General features: G+C 38.5%; 1 protein-coding gene across 1 annotated transcript in view; it reads right to left on the bottom strand.

Annotated features, from left to right (window-relative positions):
• LOC135222603 (39 kDa FK506-binding nuclear protein-like) overlaps positions 1 to 14539 on the bottom strand; it is a gene marked incomplete in the record, with an annotated part of 38553 nt that extends 24014 nt beyond the window's left edge. Inside the window, 2 exon segments of the mRNA XM_064260697.1 lie at positions 2026 to 2068; positions 14389 to 14539. Of these exon segments, the coding sequence (XP_064116767.1) occupies positions 2026 to 2068; positions 14389 to 14463 (118 nt within the window).
• Positions 14540 to 18153: the final 3614 nt, after the last annotated feature.

An 18153-nucleotide genomic window follows, 5' to 3' on the forward strand; every position in this document is an offset into this window, starting at 1 on the left:
AGCGCTCAGCGTTCGAATCAAAAGCGTCTCCTTTCGGCGCAACCCACGATCTCTTCAACGGACGAGACTTTTGAAGGCAGAGCTATCCAAGGCAGCCTGGGTCGTTACTTCAGGATCTGCCGAAGGGACGCCTGATCGTTGGGGATGCTCCACATCCTCCCTGCGGCTTTTGACATTCCTCCTCCCCTGGTCCTGGGAGTTTGGAAGCGGTCTAGGCCTAGGAGCAATGCGGAGCCGATCAGACGCCCCTCCACTGACTGGGGTCACCTGTACTCACTGACACTCTTACCTTGCGTTTCCATAGCTTTAAGCTGATCCTGAAGCTCCCTGATCGAGGATCTCATTCTTTCCGCCATTTCTGAAAGTGAATCCTTAGATTCAACGCAGGGAGAAGGGGCTGAGGTTATGGGAGAAACATCATCTAGCTTGTTAGTTTCTAATTCAGGCTCAAAAGAACAGGATCTACTCGAGCTTCTTGCTGAAGCTTTTCTAGCTCTATCCTTCTCTCTTTTCTTAATATAAGAAGCTAAATCCTTCCATCCTTGCTCTGTAAGTCCCTCACATTCAGCACAAGTTCTATCAAATGCACATTCAGAACCTCTACATTTAATACAAAGTGTATGAGGATCTACCTCTGCTTTAAACAACCTAGTTCTGCATTCGTCCCTTGCACACACCCTAAACTTAGGTGTTACCTTAACTTCAGCCATATTAATAGAAAAAACCAAATCCAAGTCCTAACACAGTCCACAATAAGCGTATACCAATCCCGAGAACAAACAAGAGTACTTCACCAAATCAGTCCAACCAATTCTCGGCAAACGAGCAGAATTCCAATCAGGAGAGACCAAACAACAGTTGTTGCCGGCCTCAGCGACAGAGAAAATCTGGCTCAGAAAACGGGAATGGTTCTGGATACCGCCACCCAGCGGCGGGAATGGTAGATCACCTGACCTACCTGTAGCGTGTGCAGCGAGTTTTGAATTCTGTCGTTACGACGAGTCTATAGCTAAGTATATATCTGCCGGGTAAGTTCCATGTATAAAAACATTTTTTTTATGTCCGCTCGTTACGAATTCATGCATCATTTTGTGATAATATTTTCTCTGTGTTGCTTTGATCGTTTTACAATGTGTTATATCCCAAAATGATCGCAATTTAGTATACAATACAACGAAAAAAAATTAACTCGTTAGCTTTAACCGTTTTGCTCACAGAGCGATTTGAATACAATTATATATGAAATTTTGTTTTTGCGCTATCATATATCGCATTATTTATATATGATGATATTTTTTTCATTTCTGATGGTTGCATACTAACCTTCAGGCAATGACAAAAAAAGGAGCCAAAAATGAACTCTTAATCTTGAAAACTAAGCGCGCTCTGATTAAAAAAATATTTTTTTCTGCTTCAGCGCTCACGGGTCCGAGACCCCCCCGCCATACGGGAGACAATTTTTATTATACCCCTTCGGCGTAAGAGGGTTAATGGAAATAAAACCATGGCAGGCTGTGGATAAACAAAGATAGGTTACCTACCTACTGAACTGTGTAATTTGCGAGAGATAAAAAGGAGTTACATTTTTTTCAGGTGTATTCATAGATACTGTATTTTGTTAAAAATATGGGGGAAAAATTAGATATTTGCTTTTTGCACTAAGTCTTCATTTTGAAGTGTAATGGGTACTGTTTATACACATATAGAAAGTTTACAGTTATGTGATGCTAACAAGCTTAGGTGAGGAAGGGTCCAAAGTTACCCTTGAACACCCTTGGATTTTTTACATGTCCTTATCCGGATTTTGCTATTATCCAATGTGCCTTGGCTTTATTTACCCTGATAATTGAAGGATTACGTACTGTATATTACAAAATTGCTTATAATTATAAACTAAATTAATCTGTGGTTTGGCTAAATTATCTAATGTCAATAACAACAAAATGTCAATAACAACAACCACAATATGCTTCATATGCTTCACAATAAAGAACAATACTGTACTATTTTCTTAGCCATTCTTACCTTTAACATTTTTATTTACAGCACCTTTCTGCTTCTGAGAGGCCTACAATAAAAGAAAATGTGGGATTATTTCATTACCAAAAAAGAAAGGTTTTATTAAGTCAAATAGTTCACAATAAAAGTACTGGAAAATCTTAAAACAACAGAAACCTGCAAAAATGCTATCCTTGGTCAAAAATCTTCATTTAGATAAATGTCTTTATGAGAAACCATGCTGAAGCAAACTTGAGAAATACTACCTTATATATAATACAAAATCACATATCAAATTAAAATCATTAACCATAACACAAAAGCCAAATTAAACATCAATATACAGTATAATATAAAAACAATATTTTCTTGAATCAATAAGAAATAATTCCCCATCCTCTTATTTAATACATCCAGCTAAATAAATAAACAGGTTTTAATGTATGAAAACACTGTTTTTGGTAGCCACTATGAGTTCTCATTCTCAAAGGAATTATACAGTGTTCCCCCGTATTCGAGGGGGGATGGCCACCAGACCCACCCGCGAATAGTTGAAACCCCTAAAAATGCTTAAAACTGCCTATTTTGTTAGTTAGAAGTAAAGAAAAGTTTTACCGCTAAAAGTACATTTTACTATGATGAATTTCATAAATAAAACAATGGGAATTTGTGGATATTTCTCACAGAAAAATACCGTGAATAGACAATTTTCCACAAATAATGGGGGTATATGTTCCAGAGAGAAATCTGAAATACTACAGTCCACGAATACTCTCATGGTCTAACCAGGGCTTCATCACAACCAGCAGACATTTTCAGTGGCTGGGAATGTGTTGGGACACAGTTCACAGCCTTTTTGTATCTTCCCCTCAAAACTCAGAACAGAATAAGGATAAACCTCAAAGGGTTCCTGACACAGCCCATTGCTTCCAGACAGCAATTAGAGTGCATGATGGGTCTGCTACAGTTTGCATCTATAATAGATCCAATACAGGCAGTCCCCAGGTTACTACGGGGGTTCCGTTCTTGAGATGCATCGTAAGCCGAAAATCGTCGTAAGCCGGAACATCATAAAAAAATCCTAAGAAAACCTTACTTTTAATGCTTTGGGTGTATTGAAAAGTATGTATACTGCATTCTTATTGCCTTTCTCATAAAAAACCTTTAAATATTGATTATTATTTTGCATTTTTGGTGTCATATTTCTTCTGCCAGATGAGAGTTGTAGGCGTCGTAATCCTGGAACATGCATTGTAACCCTGGAAATAATTTCTGATGAATATAATTGAAAAGCGCCTTAACCTCGGAACGTCGTACTCAGGTTGCAACTGAAAAACATGAACAAATTTTGGATGTCACATGCAAGAAAAAGGATGCAAGACAAATCTCACAAAATGCATAAAAAACTTGGGAAGAAAATGCATCAAAAACTTGGGAAGATACTTTGGCCATGGACACGGAAGGAATCTCTGGCAAAACAGGTCACCCTGATTCCGCCGTCTGTAAAAGTAACAATACATATAGATGCCTCATTGACAGGTTGGGGAAGACATTGGGAGGATCGTCAGGTAGCAGGGAGGTGTCAGCTACTTTAAGGAACTGTTATATCAATTTCCTAGAGCTGATGACTGTCTTTTTGTCTCTAAAGAAACTCAAACCTCTGGAACAGACACACATTCTGCTGGTCCTAGACAATACGACTGCAATGTCTTGCATAAAAAAAATTGGGATCACGCTCACCTCCTCTCTATATGGTAATGTTAGCCATTCTTCAGATGGCACAGGAAAAGAAGTAGAATTTGTCTGCAACTCGCCTTACGGGGTCGCTCAATGTAATAGCAGACTCTTTGTCAAAGAACACAACAGCCTTAACAGAGTGGTCATTGGACAACCACTCCTTTCAAATAATATACAACCTACGAGAATCACAAACTCCCAGTATATGTGTCTCCGAATGTGGACAATCAAGCAATAGCGAGAGATGCCTTCCTATAGGACTGGAACAGCTGGATGACGATTTATCTTTTTCCTCCATTGTCCCAGATTTCGAAGGTTTTGAACAAGCTCCTAACCTTCAAGGGAACAGCTTACCTAATAGCCCCAAATTTGGCCAAACATGCATTGGTTCCTACTACTTCTGCAGCAGATGAAGAGGTCAATTCCATTACCATCCGCTGTACTATCCCAGAAAGTAGGTGTGAAAGTCATTTACACATCCTCCTTTCTAAGCCAAGACCTTCACATGTGGATTTTTAAAATACAATCTACCGTGAAAACTACTAACCCAATATTGCTAGGTACCTAGTGCAAACACTACGGACATCTTCTATCCGGCAATACCAGTCCGTATGGAGAATATGGTTAGATTATATCCTGAGTGAGAGCCCAATCAAGATTACTATAGAAACACTAATGAATTTTCTTATACACCTCTTTAAAGACAAACATCTTGCAGTTACAACAATTATAGCATACAAGGCTGCATTAACAGAACCCTTGCTTTATGGATTTGGGATTGATTCCAACATAGAAGTTGTCACTTCCCTTCTGCGGTCTTTTTCTTTACAGAGAACTGCTCCCGAAAGACTTCCAATTACTTGGTCCCTGAATATGGTACTCAAACTTTTATGTACTCTTCAATTCAACGGACCTAACGTAACCACCCCACGCATGCTTCAAAAAGCAATCATCCTGGTAGCATTAGCATCAGGAGCACGTATTAGTGAATTGGGTTCTCTTAAACGGGGACGATATATCACACAAACTGCTGATAACCAGTTATTGTTATCCCCTGAGCCATCATTCCTGGCCAAGAATGAGAATCCTTTAAAGAGGATATCTCCTATTCTTATAAGAAAACTCAGTTTAGCAGACATGGAAAATATGTTTCAGGTCTAATTTTCCTCCACATCCTAGCATGAACAAACCACTCTCTCTACAAGGGCTAAGAATAATTTTAGTGTCCCTCATTAAAAAGGCTAACCCACATTCCTTTCCTAGATCACATGATATTATGAAAGTAAGTATATCATTGACCTTTTTCAGAAATGTATTCTTAAAACACTACTGCCATGAGCTGGAACAAATTCGAATGCACTGTGTATCGGTAGGTGGCATGGTTAGTCCTGACCCCATAGGCGCCACGACAGAAAACAGGGGTCTTCCTAACGGGTGGGTATGTTGACTATTGCTGGGGAAGGTGCGTAAAGGTCGCAACCATACAACGCCTACAACACTCATCTGGCAGAAGAAATATGACACCAAAAAGGCAAAATAATCAATATTTGAAGTTTTTTTTTATGCAAAATGCAATAAGAACGCAGTTTACATAGTTTTTAATGCACCCAAAGCATTAAAAGTAAGGTTTTCTTAGGATTTTTGGTGATGTTCCAGCTTACGACGATTTCTGGGTTACAAAGCGTCTCAAGAACGGAAACCCTGTCGTAACCCAGGGACTGCCTGTAGAATAATTAAATACATGATTCTTTGTGAATCGTAACGAAGAGTTATCAGCTGATGAAATATAAATGGCGGCTAATACTACTTTGTTTACGTTTAGGAAATGAAGGTTGCACTAATTATAGCCTAGAACAGCCATAAAACATAAAAATAATAAGATTTTCAGATAAGTAAAACAAGATTTATATTTACTGTCGTGGTTATAATACAAAAATAAAGGTTTGTCGACTTATATGGAAAGGAATGCTACCTTATTGACTTCATTGTCTGGAAATGCAAAGAATATGGTAGGCTAAGCTTTAGTCCCTAAAGTTTGCACTTTTCCAATATAAAAACAACAACATAATAATAAAAGATACTCAAATAAGTAAAACAATATTTGTATTTATTGTCTGTTGTCAGGAAATCCAAAGCCTAGTCTTAGCCTAGTCCCAAACTCTTGCATATTTCCAAAACTAGCGTATACCACATGTAATGTTCAACCCTAAAATTTTAGACCATAAAATTGGTCTTTAAATATCAAACCTTACAAGAGTATATACAGTAAACAATATTTGAAGGTTTTTTGATGAAAAACACAATCAAATGCAGTTTACATCATTTTCAATAGACACCCAAAGTATTCAAAGTAAGGTTTTCTTGGGATTTTTGAAAATCTTCCGGCTTACGACACATCTCAAGAATGGAACCCCGACATAAATAGGGGATTGCCTGTATATGCAATAAAAAATGGAGTCAAACATCACATAAAGTCGAATATTACACGAGGATATATGGTAAATATTTATTTTTCAAACGCTGGTTTGGATCATTTGTACTCCCTGCTTCTGCCAGAGATTTATCTTTTTTGGATAGAGTGATTGGTGGTGATAGGTTTCTGTTTCATAATAGTAGTAGTCATGACTTGGACCATTGATGGATGGTCTCTTGTGTGTCACTTTTTCATAAGTTGTATTTCAACAGAGATCTTTCACATTCACAATTGATCCCCTTTGTCTGCCAAAGTATCAGCAGCACCAATAAGCAGTAAATGTGCATTGCTGTCGAACTTCCTAATTCCTGAGGCCCTTTATTCCTCACATCATTGTACTGTAAAAAAACAGTCTCCCAAAGGATGTAGTGCATCTGGAACTTCAGAAGTTCAAGTGAAGGTGCAATACATCAACTACCCTAATACTATTCTACCTGCATTTTTTATCTGTTTGTTAATTGATTATTTTTTCATCTTTTTTTTTTTTTTACAATAAGTGGTATTCTTTTTTTTATTTCCTTTGAACTCCTCTTACTAGTTCCTACTGAACACCATATTCTTTGGAAGCTTGAATTTCAAGTCAATGGCCCCTCTGGGCTTGTTCCATATGAAGATATCATTTTCTCAATAAGTTGTATTTCAACAGAGATCTTTCACATTCACAATTGATCCCCTTTATTTGCCAAAGTAACAGCAGCACCAATAAGCAGCAAATGTGCCTTGCTGTCGAACTTCCTAATTCCTGAGGCCCTTTATTCCTCACATCATTGTACTGTAAAACAGTCTCCAAAGGATGTAGTGCATCTGGAACTTCAGAAGTTCAAGTGAAGGTGCAATACATCAACTACCCTAATACTATTCTACCTGCATTTTTTATCTGTTTGTTAATTGATTATTTTTTCATCTTTTTTTTTTACAATAAGTGGTATTCTTTTTTTTATTTCCTTTGAACTCCTCTTACTAGTTCCTACTGAACACCATATTCTTTGGAAGCTTGAATTTCAAGTCAATGGCCCCTCTGGGCTTGTTCCATATGAACAGATATCATTTTCTCAATAATAACAACAATTAGTTTCTGGCTCAGCCGTGTCACTCCGTGAAATACGCTGCTGTGGTAGTGTTTTTCACTCGCCCCAGATTCATACCGACACCCTTTTAGAAAGGGTGAGCAAGTCAGAATATTCTGGCATGTCCAATTTAGCAGTTCTCTGGTATTTTAGCAATATTTTACCTTAGAAATAGCGCTAAAGGAACGTATTTCACTGGGCGACATGGCTTCCTCGCCCAGAAACTAGATTTTTCCTACGTCAAAATCCCTTAAGTGGTAGTTTGAGAGATTAAAACAAAAAAATGAGACAACTCAGTTTCCTATGAACACCAGTTTTCTATACATCTACATTCTTCCCCCACCCCACACCAGGGGATTGATAGGTACAAACACTTGTAGCCAGTCAGTTGCTTCTGTCCACTTGATTGTAGGGCGGTAGGGAAGGCAAGCTGTAAAATGGAGATTTAAGTATTGAAGAAGTAAACCTGAAATGCAAGCAGAATAGCTGTTGTTATCTAATTCGGGTGTTCATAGCACAACAGCTGCTTCTCGTTAAGACTGTTTATGGCTGTACGCATTTATGCGACAAGTATAATGTTACTAACGATACTTTTATCATTCTCTTTTATTTTTTAAACTAATTTAACTAGAAGATGGGATAGATAAAAGAGATGGAAGAAAAGAAGTTAGTCTATTGAAATTTGGTCTCTCAAGAAAGGAACTTGCATGATGCACGAGATACATGATAAAATAATTATTTTAGGTAAAAATTTGTGGGTTTGCAAGATATGCAAGACTGCACATAAGCAAGTATATATGGACAGTAATTCAAGAGGTTTTTACTAAAGACTCAAAGAACTGACAGTATTTTGAGTAACTAGGAAACTAAAGAACTTAATGAGGTTGACTAAACAGGTTTATCTTTAGGAAATACCTCAAGTCCAAATCCAAAAGAGAGTAACTACCACTGCCTCTGAAAATATTAGTTGAACCTCTTGCAAACTTGAGGATAGACTTTTAGTCCAAACCTGAAAACAACTCACGCTAGCACAAGATGGTTTTAGTGTCAATGTGAACATTTGAACCAAGTGGACACTAAGGAAACTTCAGCATGTGGGAGTTTTAGAAGAATTTCCTGAGAGTATAAGTTCAAGAGAGATATACAACGAAGGCAATAGATCCCAAAATCAATCCTCTTACAGCCACCAAGGGACTACTAGAAAAATCCTGGAGTCTTTAAATCTTCTAAATTTGATAAGTACTATCTCTCCTCCAATCACAAAATAAAGATGATATAAGGTTCATAACCAATTAATACTGTTGAAATGTGCCTGTCAAACCAATCTAAAGACCTGAAAGTAGAAGTCCAAAACTGATAACTGTTATGAGTCCTTGAAGAGGTCAGGAGTTTTATTACAGTTCTTACACAAACGGGCATACCTGAAAATTCTGTAGGCAGAATCAGATTCCTACTGTTTAGTAGGTCTCTTAGCACATTGTTCCTACCCAGAACAAACACCTGGTAAAAACCATCTCCTATAAAATCTACATAGTATATGCTCCGACTTTGGTTCAATTCGGTCCAGTAGCTTCGTTGTCTATAGAGAACATACACATAGTGCAACTGTCATATACATGTAGTCAGGTCTAGAACCTCAATTCTGTGACTATTCTCTGGCTAAGATGTTTTGACAATTGATTTCACTTATCTGGACCTTTTAAAAAAAAAATTTAGACACCCAGTCCCTCCCAAAAATCACGGTATTTTTTCCAGCAGGCCAAACCCAAAATGACTGCTACTGCCATCAAGAAAAATTAACTTTTGAACTAGAGCACCTTGTTCCACAAATGATTACACTCTTCTGGGTGAACTGACTATGAGGATTCCAATTCTGACATAAGTTTGCTGTTTTTACATCATTTTGACCCAAAAATCTAAGATAACCACAATTCGGTGGAGCAAAAAACTTAATTTTGAAAAGGATTGGGGTTTGTTTGATTGTTTGTATGGTGTTTTTACGTTGCATGGAACCAGTGGTTATTCAGCAACGGGACCAACGGCTTTATGTGACTTCCGAACCACGTCGAGAGTGAACTTCTATCACCAGAAATACACATCTCTCACTCCTCAATGGAATGGCCGAGAATCGAACCCGCAACCACCGAGGTGGGAAGCAAACACCATACCAACCACGCCACTGAGGCGTTACGGATTGGGGTTTGGGTATGCCACTCTTACATTTATACAGTTATCAAATATGTGATAAACATAATGATTAAATTACAATCAACCACATAGCAAGTCAGTTGTGAAGGATGTAATGGACAAGCTGCCTACCATTATTGCCATTAACCACATGCCCTTTCCCTTCTTAGTGAGAGATCTTCCAGTGTACATTCTTATCACCCAGTTTAAGGCTGAAAACCCAAACTATTTCCATGACATAGTGCCCTTTCTTGGTCCCTTTCATAAACAATGCGTAATTATGAGCGCTATCCACAAGCATTACAGGGGAGTGAGCTGGAAGGAAGTACTTTTACCAGCCCACTGAGCTGATTAACAGTTCTCCTAGGGCTGGCCTGAAGGATTAGATATTTTTATGTAACTAGGAACCAACTGGATACCTAGCAACGGGAACTACAGCTTATTGTGGGATCCGAACCACATTATTCAAGAAATAAATTTCTATCACCAGAAATAAATTCCTCTGGTTCTGCGCTGGCCGAGCCAAGAATCAAACTTCGGACCACCAGATTGGTAGCTGAGTGTGAAATCGATCTGTCCAACGTGGAACTGAGCTGAAAGGCAAGCATTATAAGAGGGGGCTACGTTGCTTGAGGGTCATGTATGAGGCTCTCATTAATCAGCTGGTGCAGGGCAGTCTTGCGCTTGACCTGCCTGATGAGGCTAAGGAGAACCTTGAAATTCCAAGAAATAGGAGTCAATCCCAAGAATCCTGTGCTGATGCTCAAGCAGAGCTGCAGGATAATGTCAAACTTGAGAGCCTCATCACAAATTTATTCAACCAGGTGGAGGGTAGTGACATGGTGCACTACTGGAGGGACTTCTTGATGGATGCTCTCATGCAGAACGTTCATGCTGTCCATATCTGCAACTGGGATGAGTATGTCAGCTCTCTGCATGTCATGTTGCCATGGATGATAGCATATGACATCAATAGATGTGGAAGGTGGCTGCCAGATTTCTCAGCGATGCTGACAACTCTCCCTGCTGGTTCAGGTTGCCTTTCTCCAGATTGACTTCTCTCAGTCCACAGGCAACCCTTACTCCAATATGGCCTGGGACACGTGGATTGAGTGTACCATGAACAAGGTCAGCAAAATGAAGTGGGGCTGGCTCTCTATCCTCCAAAATAAGAAGCAGCTGCTGGTCACTCCAGAAATGTGAACAATGTGGCCCGGATTCGGGTGGCTCACAATGCCCTTGCCAACTGAAAAGAAGCCAAGAGGAAGAACAAGGAATGTGGTTCAGATGGATGCAAGAAGATGAAGTGAGTGCAGAACCTGATAGCATGCAAGAATGAGTTTTGCTCTTACCCATTTGACCCAGCCTCACCCTCCCTCCAGACTTCAACTCAGCCCTTGTTGCACAAGAGAAATTGACCAACTTCTTGCAGCAAGGAGTGTTTAGTAAGAATACGTCCCTGAATGCATCCATCCCACTGAGCATACACATCACTTTTGCCAAAGTACCGGACAAAAAGAAGCTTGGACAGGACCTCAAAGCAAGAGCTGTTGATTTAGAACAGACATCTCTTAAAGCTGTTATAGACTTGGTTGAGGTCAGTCAATTTGTTGACTTACCTAAGTTGCTGGAGCATTGAATTGTCGAGGAAAGTGTGGCGCCTTATTCAATTCCAACGGCACCTACGGAAGCTTTCTCTGCAACCTGTATATATGCAGGAACCCTACATCGCACTCATTGACATGGGAATGATCTGGATGATGGTAATTCCTCCAGCAGAAGATATACAATGCAAGATGGTACCCCATACAAGTGGTTAGAGTATGTCCACAAGCTGTCATCCATTATCCTTGCCTGACATGGCAATGCTAAACGAATCATCTGTGTGAATGACCCATAAGATGCTGCTTACTCAACTAAAGATGATGAGAGGGATCTGTGAGTACAGGGTAATACACATCCCAAATATCTACAAGCAATTAGGTGACCCATTTTTCTCTACCAGAGCAGTCAGCATTTTGCTTTGTAGCATCAGCAACTAGAGGCGGCTGCAAACCTGATATGCAGATACATGACTGACCTTGCACCAATTGTTCATGCAGAGATTATCTACTCTGTTGGCTTGAACTGTACCAACTTGTCAACCCAGCAACCAATGCAGAACTACAGTTTTGACCAGGCTGAGGCAGACACTGTTGTCTTCTCTGCTTATGCAGTTTTGTGAGTCTAGTTACAATGGCCCTGTTGTCATTGATGCCGCTGATTGGATGCCTATGTCGCAGCAGAATTCATTTCACATGATTGCCTGGCATACTTTGTATCAAGAGAAAGCAAGAAACAAACATCTGCAGTGACCTGATGATAGATAAGATGGCCAGCTGTATTGTGCAGCTGCACTGTGTAACTGGGTGCAATGCCAACTCAAGCTTTTATGGCAAGGGTAAGAAGTCGGTGTATGACCAGGTGATGAACAGCCCTGTAGCACAATGACAGCTCTCATGGTGTGGATATAGCCTTGACCTTGATGAGAAGATGATAGAAGATCTCTCCAAGTTCACATATGTCATCTACGGCGACCATAAGAGTAAGACCATGGCGAGGCCTGCGCCAAAAAGTGGAAGAGCATGAAGAACAAGTCATTCTTACGTCTCCCTCCAGATGCAGATAGCCTATGCCAACACTGCCTTCGTGCAAACTACTTGGCACATCTTGTGTGGCATCCCTCCTTGAAACACTACCCCTCACCAATCGGACATGGCTGGGAAATGGTGGATGGTCGCTGTCAGCCTGTCGACAGCACACAACCTGCTCACAATAATTTAATCATTATTTTTATCACATATTTTATAACTATAAATATATGAGTGGCATACCCAAACCGCATACCTTTTTTTTGCTCCATCAAATTAAGGTTGTCTTGGATTTTATGGTCAAAATGATGTAAAAACAGCAAACTGATGTCAGAATTGGAATCCTCATGGTCAATTTACCCAGAGAAGTGCTTCAGTTCAAAAGTTAATTTTTCATAATGGCGATGGCGGTCATCTTGGATTTGGCCCGCTGGAAAAAATGCTGGGATTTTTGGGAAGGACCAGTGGGCTAAATTTCTTATAAAAGGTCCAAAGAAGTCAAATCAATTGTCAAAACATCTTAGCCAGGGAATGGTAACGGAATTGAGGTTCTAGTCCCAACTAATATATGTATATATGTACATATAGTAGACCACCGTATTCGCGGGGGGATGCAAACCAGACCCCACTGTGAATAGTTAAAATCCACAAATACTAAGAACCCCCTCTAAAAACGCTTATAACTGCCTATCTTGAAAGTTAAAATAGCAATTGTATACCTTAAATAACATCCTAGGCTCAAATATACCTTAAATTACTATCATATTACTGTATTAATCTTTGCGATTATATTAATATAATTACAGTCATTTTAAACATTTTACCACTGAAAATGTATGGTACAGCCAATAAGAGAGAGAGAGAGAGAGAGAGAGAGGAGGAGAGAGGAGAGGAGAGAGATAGAGAGAGAGAGGAGAGAGAGAGGAGAGGAGAGAGAGAGAGAAGAGAGAGGAGAGAATAACTCCTTATGACTCTTTCCCCTCCGCCAATACGTATATCAAACTGTCATTTACTTTCCCGCCCTCCTTTCTTGAAGACTGGGATTTGCTATTTCTTTTATTAATCTTATTAATATTTGACAATTGGTTGTTAGGTAAATCATTTACTATTTATCATACTACAAAACAAATAATGATACATGAGAGAGAGAGAGAGAGAGAGAGAGAGAGAGAGAGAGAGAGAGAGAGAGAGAGAGAGAGAGAGAGAGAGAGAGAGAGAGAGAGAGAGAGAGAGAGAGAGAGACTTTCATGCCCTAATTCCTAAATGGTAATTCAAGCATCTTATAATCAATGGGTTTTAATAAAGAAGGGATATTTCTGTAATACAAAAATAAAATTTTCATACAAACCCATCAGTCGTGGGGACTATGCCCTCCTCTAATCCCTGAATTCATTCATTCCACAACAGGGCAAAACATAATAACTGTAGAGACAAACAGCAGTACAAGGCCAGCTGTATGGAGCAGGTGTGATCCTTTTAAGAATATTGTTGCATCTGGGATTACAGGCAATCCCCAGTTAACGGTTGACTCGGTTATCTGTGATCTAGTTTTATGGCGCCATAATGGGCCGAGTTCTGGCTATCAGCGCCATAGGGAATGAATAATAGAATTATGGTGCCATAACATACCTAACAGAGGAGACATAATGGGGTTTATGGCGCCATAAATCACAGAGTTTCAGTTGATGGCGGTTTACACTTATCGGCAACCCCCCCGGGAACGGAACCCACCCCCGATAACCGGGACTGCCTGTAGTTCTAAATGGTAAACTGCACCTTAGGATTAATGGGTTTGTATGGTGGGTAAGAGTTACTGTATCAAAATCATTGAATTTTCTTTTTCAGATGATTAAAACATGAAATAGAAAAAGGATCATAGTATCACAATTAATGGATATTTTTGCTGGTTTCTGTCAATCCTGATCCCTGGTTTTACTTTTTCTCTTTCCTTCCATTCTCATTCTACAGTATAACAGTTATATTAATTTCCAGTGAAAATGTGGGGTGGTGAAGGTGAGCTTGTCAAAGGCCTTTGGCCACTTCAGGTATTTTCTGAGCAATCTTTCTACTTCACACTGATCTTGCTTACCTTAAAGCCTAACATTTGTTGAAACAGTTTACACCATGTTTCTCTATTCTTTTCTTTCTTTGACTTCCTAGGTCTCTAATTATTTTCTTCATAATTCTATACTGCATAAAATTTTATTTTCCATTTAATTTTTAATTACACATTATTAAAATTAGATATTGGTTCATTGAATGATCACATAGTACATACTGAAAATAGTTTCCTTACCCCATTCTGAGCCTGTACCTTTCCTTCTGTCTGTTTCTTTGGTGCTGCTGTGGCAATATTTGGTGATTTACCCATCTTGTTCTTACCAGATTTTGGAGGTTGAGATGGGCTGTCTAACAGATTATTCTCATGTTTTCCTTTTCCCGTTGTCTGGGCTAGTGTGGAAAAAATATGTACCAATGAATAATAATAAAAAATGTAATGACATATCATAATGGATAAAGTAATATGAATAAAATTTCAAATTTTTTCATCACACAACAGAAAACTTTGATATACCTTCCAATGTTCCATGTTTATTAACTTATCAGTTGGCCTTTACGTGGTCATTAAAATTGGCCAGTTTAATGATTAAAAAATGTAAGCTCCTAAATATAGCAAGATGCTGAGAGAGAGAGAGAGAGAGAGAGAGAGAGAGAGAGAGAGAGAGAGAGAGAGAGAGATATTTACATTGTATACTACCTGACAACCTCTTTAGGGATTCACTGATGTAAGGAAAAAGTTTTTTTCATAAATTCATCATAAATTGAAATATTGTGCTAGAGACTTCCAATTTGTTGCAAAGTAAAGTTAAATGATTGAATATCACTAGAATGTAAGAATTTTAACTTACAATTGCGTTTTGTGACCATTTCGGTCGAGTCAAAGTTGACCAAAGGTTGAAATTTTGGCACTTGTTATTTATATGAAAATATTTCAAAACTGATCAAAGCTACAACCATGGGTTGTTTTTCGTTGTATTCTACATGAAATTGCGCATATTTTCATATATAAAACTTTATGTAACGGCTAATATAAAACAGTGCAAACATTACGACAATCGGATGAAAGAATTTAAGACTTTTTCGGCAAAGTTACCGCGCGGACATAAGGAAAGTTTTTTCAAAATTCACCATGAATCGAAATATTGTGCTTGAGACTTCCAGTTTGTTGTAAAATGAAGGTGAATGATTGAATATTACTAGAATATAAGAGTTTTTTTACCATTTCGGTCGAGTCAAAGTTGACCGTAGGTTGAAATTTTGGCACATCATTATTTATATGAAAATATTTCAAAAATGATGAAAGCTACAACCATGGTTTGTTTTTTGTCGTATTCTACATGAAATTGCACATTTTCATATATAAAACTCTATGTAACGGCTAATATAAAATGGTGCAAAAATTACAAGAAAGTGACAAAATAATTTCTGAGATGTGTCGCTGATGCTTTTTAGTGCAAGAAGAGAGAAATTCACGCATGTGTGCCTGGGTAACGCTTGTAAACAAAACAACAGCTTGATCCTTGAACTCCCAGCATCCCTCAAGGTGCGTGATTCAAAAGTTTTTGCCAAGTAGGCCTATAACTATTTTTCCACAACTTTTTTGCGTCAACGTATCATACATCAATTAAGCACCCAACAGACAATTTTCGTTGATGTTTAATACGTCCAATAGGTGTTTAAGGGTTAAATTCATGTAGTCTAATAAAATGGCATGTAGGGTTACTGTCAGTCTATATACAGTGGTACCTCGGTTCACGAACAGTCCTGTTCACAAACAAATTGGGTTACGAACCATATGTTCAAAAATTCTTTGTTCTGGTTTGCGAACCTTGCTTCAAACCATGACCAAATTACAATAGGCTAACCTCTTTTCCTCCTCTTTATCTATCCCATTTTCCAGTTAGGCTAACCCCTTTTCCTCCATCTCTTTATCTATCCCATCTTCTAGTTAAGTTAAAAAAAAAGTAAAAGAGAATGCTGAATGTACAGTGGGCCGACAAATTTGTGTTCTCTGGATTCGTGGACTCAAACATTTGCAGATTTTTCTTTGGAACCTATCTAAACAAAATTTTTGTGGGAGGACTCGCCCATTTGCAGATTTCTCTGTGGAACATATCTAAAATTATTCGTAGAGACACCCCCCCACGCTTACTTGTGATTAATGTTGATTATAGATATTGATGATATTATAGCAGTGCAGCCTGATGAATGACGATTAAGATAGACTGCACAGCAAAGTAAAGGAGTTACAGATCCTCTGGGGGTGACTCGTCACCTTCTTCAGGAGGTGTTTCAACAGGGATTTCAGGAGGCACCACCATCTTGAGATAACAAGTCAAGTGATAGGGATTCACTATTTCATTTATAGTATCGATGAAAGTTATGGCGCTTTCTTTATCTTTATCCCATGCCTTGCCTGTTGTCTGTATCTCCCTGACATCCCTGATCAAATTGTATGGACCACAAAATCTTTCAAAGGCCTGGTCCGTTGATGGGATAGCAGTACTAATGAGGGAGGCAAGTTCTTGTCCAAGGATGTCCTCCCCGTCCCGTCCAAGAATGTCCTCCCCAAGTATTTTGCCCTGCTCATATTCGATCTCAATGCAGGCGACTGCACTTTCAGTCACGTGGTAATGGGCTGCTACTTCCCTCTGACTTCTGTCCTCTCTTAACATGACTATCACATCTATTTTCTCATCTGTCATTAACTGTAAGGACCTCAGAGGCTTAGGCTCTTTGCAAAAAGCCTTAGGAGAAGCAGAATGTTTCGAGGACATTTTAAAGAATAATTCTTAATCTGTAGTAGTGTATACAGCACAGGAAAAAAAATGCACAAATGAGAGACCATTGAACTAGTAAACGTACATATTGGGTCAATTGGGCATGCATTGTGCAGACTGCACATTTTATGAAGTTTTAAGATGATTTCTAAATATATGTATCATGTACGTACACTCGGCAAGGAAAGTTAAGATACAGTTTTTTTTAAATCTTTGGACATATATTGTTCAATAATGCCACACCTGGCAACTCTAGAAAGGGGGCGGAGCTTCAAACTCATAGCGTTTGTTGCTTTCTAGATTTCCATTAACTTTACACCATAAAGATTCTGTAGAGGTCCTATATTCATTTATACTTGAATGTAGAAACAGGCTCTATATCATTCGTTAATGTTGGTTTGGTAACTTCAGTTCAGAGTAGAATGTCGACCATCATTTTTTAAAACCTACTGTGAAACCTTATTTATAAGTAATGTTTGACACTAAACTGACGTACAATTCATACGTAATTGAAGGAGGATCTTAAACAATGAGAGAAAGTGTTTCAAAATTTGGACAGTACTTGTGGAAATCGTGAGGAACATTACAGTAAAGAATGAATGAAATATTATGATGATAGAGAGAGCGCGCAAGCATAGGCCTATCGATAGAGATACATACTTAATTCATTATATTTACTTTGATATTTTTTCAAATGTTTCAAAAGTGGAGAGAGAGAGAGAGAGAGAGAGAGAGAGAGAGAGAGAGAGAGAGAGAGAGAGAGACACATGGAAGAGAAGAGAGAGAGAGAGCGCAAGCATAGGCCTATCTATAGAGTTACTTAATTGATTATATTTATTTTGAGAGACTGAATCTAATATTTTTTCAAATGTGTTTTAAAAGTAGAGAGAGAGAGAGAGAGAGAGAGAGAGAGAGAGAGAGAGAGAGAGAGAGAGAGAGAGAGAGAGAGAGAGAGAGCAAAATTTCCTTACTTGATTTCATATTTTTAAAATATGTTTTAGTAGGATCATAATATTCAAGTTAATTCTCTAAGTAATTCATACCCTAATCTTGATTTCACTCGACAGTTGCCGTAACATTCAGATTGTAAAAAGACATGGAAAATTTCAGACACAGGCTGCGGTGATTCTTGTTCTCTTGATATAGTCTGTACTTTTGAAAATTGGTATTCATCCATAAATCATTCATGAAAAAAGCTGTTAAGTAAAAATATTTATTGC

Source organism: Macrobrachium nipponense, chromosome 8 (assembly GCF_015104395.2).
Source record: "Macrobrachium nipponense isolate FS-2020 chromosome 8, ASM1510439v2, whole genome shotgun sequence".
In the NCBI taxonomy this organism is placed as follows: Eukaryota; Metazoa; Arthropoda; class Malacostraca; order Decapoda; family Palaemonidae; genus Macrobrachium; species Macrobrachium nipponense.